Genomic DNA, 7376 nt, shown 5'->3' on the forward strand with positions numbered 1-7376 from the left:
TCAGAAATTATCGTTGTAGTTATGATATTTGTGAGGAAACAGTTGAGTAATACTAAAAATTTACCATGCTTTAAAACATCCATTATATGCATCTTTTGATGATTTAAAAACCTAAATATTATAAAATGTTGTAGCTCAAACAATTGAATTATTTAGAGGGTTATGTTGTTGTCAATATAAAGCATGTGTATGACAAACTTCAACACATGCCAAAATCTGTGAAATGTCCCTTTAACGTTTCTTTTACACTTAATTGTGGTCGGTGTTTTTCAAGGGTAATATGTGTAAGAGGTGTGTTATATGCAACGAACATTCATTAAAATTGCCAAACATTATATATATAATCAATAAAAGTTATTCGGTATGTTAATAAATCAGTTTTGCTGTAATGTTTGTCACAACACGGATAATGGTGTAAAAGGTGTTGTATACCGCACAAGATTCAATTAAGTTAATTTATCTTGAAATTAATCATTTTGGTGCAAATCTGAAAAAAATATATGAAGAATACAATTAAGTGTGTGTTTTTTTTAAATATAGATTTTTTTATTGAACTAAACTCTTAAAGTGTTTTTCATTTGAGTGTTTGCATAAATTACTCATCTAGAACTCATTAACACGTCAATATTTCGACTAAGGTATGAGTTGACTACCGTGCGAGTTGACCAAAAAATGTGCGAGTTGACTACCGTGCGAGTTGACTTAGGTACGAGTTGACTGTAAACCTGACCTTCACCTTTTAGCCAAGTTTCATGCAAATGCTTCAAACAGTATCAGGGCATTTTTTCCTGTTTTTGTGAAGCTGCCTTGGCCCCCAAATGAGTTGCAAACTTTCTAAAAGTGTGAAAATTAGAGTCACAAACTTCTTAAAATTGTGAACATTTGAGTTGTGAACTTCTTGAAATTGTGAAAATTTGAGTCGTGAATTTCCCAAAATTGTGGAAAAGGGCTATTTTCAAAAAAGGAAAAAAGCCCTGCAGTATAGGAGAACTCGATCAGACACAAAAATAGACAGGCTTTTGACCTTAAAGTGTGACTTTGAACTTTACTTTGCTTGACTAACTTATCCCTTTTGTTTGCTTCATGACCTTAAAAATTGATCCAAGTTTCTTGAACATCCATGAAAAGGTATAAGAACAACATCACGGACACAAAAGTGTTGCAGACTCAAAAGTGTTACGAACAGATTGAGGAAATTACTATAATACCATGTCTCGCTTTGCGGCCCCGGATTAGAAATAGTTTCAAAATAACTGGTTCAAGTCTGGAGTGACTGCTGAATTGAATACATCATCCCCCTTTTGGCCATTATTGATTCTTTTTTACTCTTTATTATACACTACATTGATATCTGCCTGATAAAACGCTACCAGGTATATTGTTTTATATAACTTCAACAGGAAATTGTTTAATCAGCCTATGTTTGGTAATATTACTTGGAATCAACACCTAGATTATCAATTTTTGGTACAATTTATACGGAATATTACGCTAGTCAATTGTTCCAAGAGTTTGTATCACTCGAGTGGCTTACGTGATGACGTATCACACGAGAGGCGGAGCCTCGAGTGTGATGCGAAATAGCACAAGCCACGAGAGTGATACAAACTGTCGGAACAATTGACTAGCGTAATATTCCTTTTATTATATACAACAACTAACAAAAACAGTTAATAATTGTATTTTTTACTTTAACAAAACTGACAAAACAATGACTAAAACGGTACGCCATAGTTTATTTAATACGCGTATGAATACAGTTTATGTAAATTAACGTGTTAACATTCAAACCGGGAAAACACAGGTTTCCAACACGCTTAACTTAATGCCATCGTTAATCCAATGTTTATAACAATTTAGTTGACAACTTTAATCCGATGTTTATAACAAAAACGTTGAAACAATATGCACTTCCACTTCTATCTTCCATGTCTTAATCGAAACTTAGTTTAAACCACACTATTTTATTGTATTCCTATCGAAATATACATTTATGCATGATAAACACACACTCCAAAATACGTTATGAATTCGTTCGATGTTTTTAACAAATAGTTTACTGTTAAAAAACACCACGTCCGACAGGTCCTTAAATTCCATTGTGTTTAGTTAAAACTATTGTGTTTCATAACAGAAATGACGTCACACGATGTACTACGTAATATATTTTGTAATATAAAATATTTCTATTTTCGGTGCGCGTAATGTATTGAATTAAATGGGTCAAAGGTGTCCGGCTAGTATGGTAATACGGAATTGGAAACAGCGAGTAGCGTAATACGGGGTTTTTATATCAACGACTGATACAACCTGTATTTTGTTAAAAGCATTAAACAGGTATATAATAAAATCAGATTCAACGAAACCAACAATTTGATACAAAGATGTCAAATATTTTTGACAGAAAAAATTACAAACACAGCAAAACACATATTTTACAAGTATTTTGCACAAGTGCTCATGACGTCATTATTAAGTAGTCAAACATCAAAACTCATATTCATTCCCGCTAAAAATGCAGCATTTCAGCGATAATGTCATTATTTCTTTCAAAATGGAGACGAAGTTATGATGAACGGAAAAACAGACAACTGCCTGATCGTATATTAATATATCAGGCTTGGTGAAAATAAACTTAAGGTTTGGCAAGCTTCACCATTATTTTATTCTAAGCCTCGCCTGATATCATACAAAACAAACAGAGAGTAACATGTTTTTCTCTACCAACTCAGGGTTTGGTACACCATTATGATTAGCAAAGCAAAGCGCAAAATGATGGAAAACAATCATACAAGCTGCAAAACAATAACAACGCATTTCAAAGTTGTTTTAATGTGAAAACTATCTATTAATGACAAAATATCCGCTAGTATTATTGAGCCATAAGTATTCCCTTGACTTAAATATATCAGAGCCACTTAAAGAGCAAAAAATGAACCAATCAACACATTGTTACAATCTCATATATCACATTCTAAACATAGCATGCGTAATAACATTATTTAAAGAAAAAAATAAGTATGTACACTTCAAATTCATTCTTGAATTGTAACATAACACTATTACACAAACAGCTATTGTCATTAATTTCGACTTATTACTACACATCAAATATATATATGTGTAACATAGCACTTAATGACTAACAGATATAGTAATTTATATCACTTTATAGTAATTTATATCACTTATCATTACAAATCAGAAACAAAAATGATAAGCTCTTTCACTTTGTACACCAGGATCTTGTTGTAATCCGTTCCCACAATAATGGAGTCAGTGTTGCTGTTGTAGCAGACCGACCATAGACTATACCTTATTGTAGCCAGAGTGGCCAGAGTGGCCAGCTTCCTACTGCCCTTACTGTCAATCTGTATGATATTACAGGAATCACGTCCACATACCAGCACCTGGCCTGCAGGTGTCACATGTACACAAGTTAGACCTAGCAATTTAGGGTCTTCGAAGATGGAAAGGACTGATCCATCCCTGGCCAGGGTGAGGACCTTGCCCTGATTTAAGTTCATGATATACAACTTGTCACCTGTCGGGCTCACTGCACAACTTTTGACTGCAAAACAGAATACATGATTATAATCGTTTGTCATAATTATGAGTGAAATCAGACACGCATAGTGCATAAATGTATGTGTGAAAAATCATGAATTAAGTTGCGTTTGTTACTTTCACTTAAGGACAATAATGTAGAAAAATAAACAATAATGAAACTTTCCTGTCAAGTACTTTTTCACATATTACAAAAGCAACCTCTTAAAGCGAGTATATACGATTTTTTATATGTGTTAAATTATAATAAATTGATAAAATATGTAACAATAACACAAAATAGGCAAGAAAAATTATACATTAAATACCAATTTCATAAAATGCAGCAAAGACAAATTAGCGCCCCGAGTCGATAATGACGAACATATTTTCCTACAATAACCGAAGTATTCGTCTTTTTATTAGGACCAGAGTTAGTGTTCGTGTGTCGTATGTATATATATATCGTTGCATAAATTAAAAATGAACCGTAAAACTAAGTTTAGATTCACATCGTACATCAATGATATGATGGCGAATTCGACTGCACAGCCGTTTTCGATTTCAGAATTAACAATCTGGCTTATTTCGCATTTTTCAACACATGTTCTTCTGAACTTTTATTTTATTTTATATTGAAATATATATATAATACGTTTTTTACACATCTTATATAATTTCATTTATACTTGAGAAAATCGTATATACTCGCTTTAAAATTATCATCACATAAATTAAGTATTGTTTTTTAATTCTTGTTTGTTGTTTGCATCAATAAAAGACAAATTTAAGAATATAATCATAAGTATATAACATAAAGAAACAAGCTTAATCACATGCCATATTACACTATGTTTATTTGATAACAACAAAATATAAAGAACAGGTCAAAAACTATTCTTTTCACAGCCATGCACTTTCTTTTCATATACCTATCATGGAGTGACAGTCAATATACATGTATATTAATAACTATTTGTATGAGTAATACTGCAGAATTTGAAGGGTCTTGCTGCTATACTGATATGTTCTTGATCATAGAGATAAATCCAATATGAGTCTTACCTGTCGATGTATCTGACTTATTCTCGTGAAGTTTGCTGACTAGTTTACCATCCAGCGAGTAGTTGTATAGTTCAGTACCAGAGGTTACAAATAGGTCTCCCTGGTGGGAGGCAATACCAAAACATTTATGTTGAAACTTGAGCTTTCTGTCTTTCACCAGCTGGTTGTTGTTGACTTTGATAAACTGGACCTCTGAACCGACAGTAACACCAACCTCACTGGGTGTGATCTGACATATGAAATAAGGCGCATCAGATACACTACAGTGACTCACAACCTGGTACTGCTCGTTCAACAGCTTGACTTTCTTATTAGACCAGTTTGCAACAAGGACTTGTCCACAAGGGAGAACACATATGCCTCTGATAAGGCAAGTTGAATCACCCTGTACGCATACAGCATACTCAGACTTCCCATCAATACTTATGATTTTGTCTGCATTTCCCACTGCAGTCAATGACTGGGCATTGTGTTCAATCCTTATGATTTTGTCTGCATTTCCCACTGCAGTCAATGACTGGGCATAGTGTTCAATCTTCCCAAGACCTGACAACTTGGAAAGGTACTGCATTATTTCACTATTAGGATGGAAAATTATAGAAGATTTTAGTTGAGCAAAGTTCTTCTTCTGATAGTTTTCAAAATGCTGTATTTTGTCCTTGCATTTAATGCTGGCTATAAAAGATAGTTCCTGCTTGCTTTTATCGCTTATGTCCTGAATAGCGTCTCTAAGTTGTTTTAATTCATTTCCAAGAGTGGAACATTTGTCAACATCACTTTTTAAAGAGGCTTGCAGTTTTGTCAGTGTATCTTTAATTTCCTGCAGAGTTTTCTTTTCAAGCATGTTTAAGGCTGCAAGTATTTTTTGCCGAGTTTCCTGTATCTTGTGTAACTGCTCATCATTTGAACTTTGCACAGACTGAATGCTAGCCTCCTGATTGTCTTGAAGCTTCTTCAGTTCTGCCAGAGTAGTTTGGATAGTAACTGATACTTGTTTAAGGTCTGTGGAGGTATTTTTAACCAAGTCAGATAAAAGCATCACCGTTTTGCATTGCCTGTAAGAAAACATTTTATCTTTATTAAAACCAATAATTCATAAATGATGCAAACGTACTAATTTTGTACAGATTGGTAAAATTAATGTAAATCTGATAAAAAAAAGCTTGGTAAAAAAGACAAATTCATTGATTATGTACATGTATTTGGTAAATGATGTGTGAATCTTTGTTATTTTGTAGCATACATTAACTTTTAAGGTTCATATCATACAAAATAGTGTGACAAGTATTGAAACGTTATGGCTTCTATGATCTCTTTCTTTTTTTTAATATTTAATAAGTATATAAGTGACATTAATGTTTGAAGTGTAAAATTTCACATAAATTAAATCACTGGACGATCTAACTGGTTTAGTTGACCTCTAACTTAACTCGGAACTTAAATATACATGTTCATATCTTAAAATAACATCAGTGTTATTAATATTATTTACTTGATTTTCAATGAGTATTTAAGTTCATTTCATAGTAGTTTAAAACAATACACTTTTTGTCTTTAAAGTTTTTACAACAAATATCATATAAATACCTGTGATAATGGAAATCACAAGTATTGCAGCACAGCTTGCTATGGTCTTTGCAAAAACTTACAAGGTTTTCTTCTTTGTGAACATCACATTTAAGAAGAAAATCTTCCACCTTTTTGACCACTGGCCATTTCTTCAAATCACTCCTTCCATGAGTGGAATGTTTCTTAAACAATTGGCCGTGCAAGTGAATACATTTTCGGCAGTAAAACTTCTCGCAAGAGTCACAGTAGAAATCAGCAGATTCGTCCAGTTTCTCGTCTTCGCACGCCGAGCACAAAAAGTCTTGGACCCAGTCATTTCCTTTTTCAGTGGTGGATTTCGAAAAAGCTGCCATTTTGCTGACCACTGAATACTTTATTCAGTACATCTTTGATTTAACTCAAATAATAAGGCATCTAGGCTCATCGACTATTAAACAAACAAAAAACACTCCATCTAGCTATAATGTCCAATGTCTATCAACACTTAATGTTCAACTAAACAGATTCAAATAAATATCAACTTCGGTTTGTTGGCAAGTTTATATCTCCAGCAAACAAAGTATTAATATCACCAGTCATGTGACATGGGTAAGATAAAACCATATTGGCCCACAGAGCTTTAACAACTAGTTTATGTGTGCATACAAAGCGGAAGTATCGCAACTCAATCAATAAATCAACGAGGCCAACTTGATAACATGAGAATCAACAAGAATGTTTATCTATGAACTACATGTACTTCAATTTGATAACAGGCCAATATTGGCCTTAAAAATTGTGATGAATGTTCTCTGTTACAATCAAAAAGAAATACATGTAATTGGTTTGCATTAAAGATAATTAGTTATATGAACAGTATCAAAAGAGGACCATGTGCCCTAAGCTGCTCACCTAATAGGCAAAATGAACTATAAACTATTCTGAAAAAATGGACTTCAGCAGGATAAGCATTGAGAGAGTTAAAATGATATAAGTCCATTTTAAAACTGAATATAATATATTTCATGATTGTTTCAACTTGGATTTATTATCATGTTATCAGGTTAAACAAAGTTCACTTTTCTATACATTATCAGGTTAAACAAAGTTTACTTTTATACTGAAATAAGGCAGTCTATTGAAATAAGGCAGACAGCTATATTCCATTCTGCCATTCTTCTGACCGTCAGGTGGTCTTCTGGACCTTTTATTTGAGT

General features: G+C 33.0%; 1 protein-coding gene across 1 annotated transcript; it reads right to left on the bottom strand.

Moving 5' to 3' along the window:
• Positions 1-1666: 1666 nt before the first annotated feature.
• Positions 1667-6827, bottom strand: LOC127878960 (uncharacterized). Its single transcript, XM_052425524.1, has 3 exons — positions 6199-6827; positions 4612-5666; positions 1667-3571 (listed from the first exon to the last, which is right to left on the bottom strand). Exons 1-3 carry the CDS (start codon positions 6531-6533, stop codon positions 3195-3197), a joined length of 1767 nt encoding a protein of 588 aa, XP_052281484.1. The 5' UTR covers positions 6534-6827; the 3' UTR covers positions 1667-3194.
• Positions 6828-7376: the final 549 nt, after the last annotated feature.

Source organism: Dreissena polymorpha, chromosome 4, assembly GCF_020536995.1.
Source record: "Dreissena polymorpha isolate Duluth1 chromosome 4, UMN_Dpol_1.0, whole genome shotgun sequence".
NCBI classification, from domain to species: domain Eukaryota; kingdom Metazoa; phylum Mollusca; class Bivalvia; order Myida; family Dreissenidae; genus Dreissena; species Dreissena polymorpha.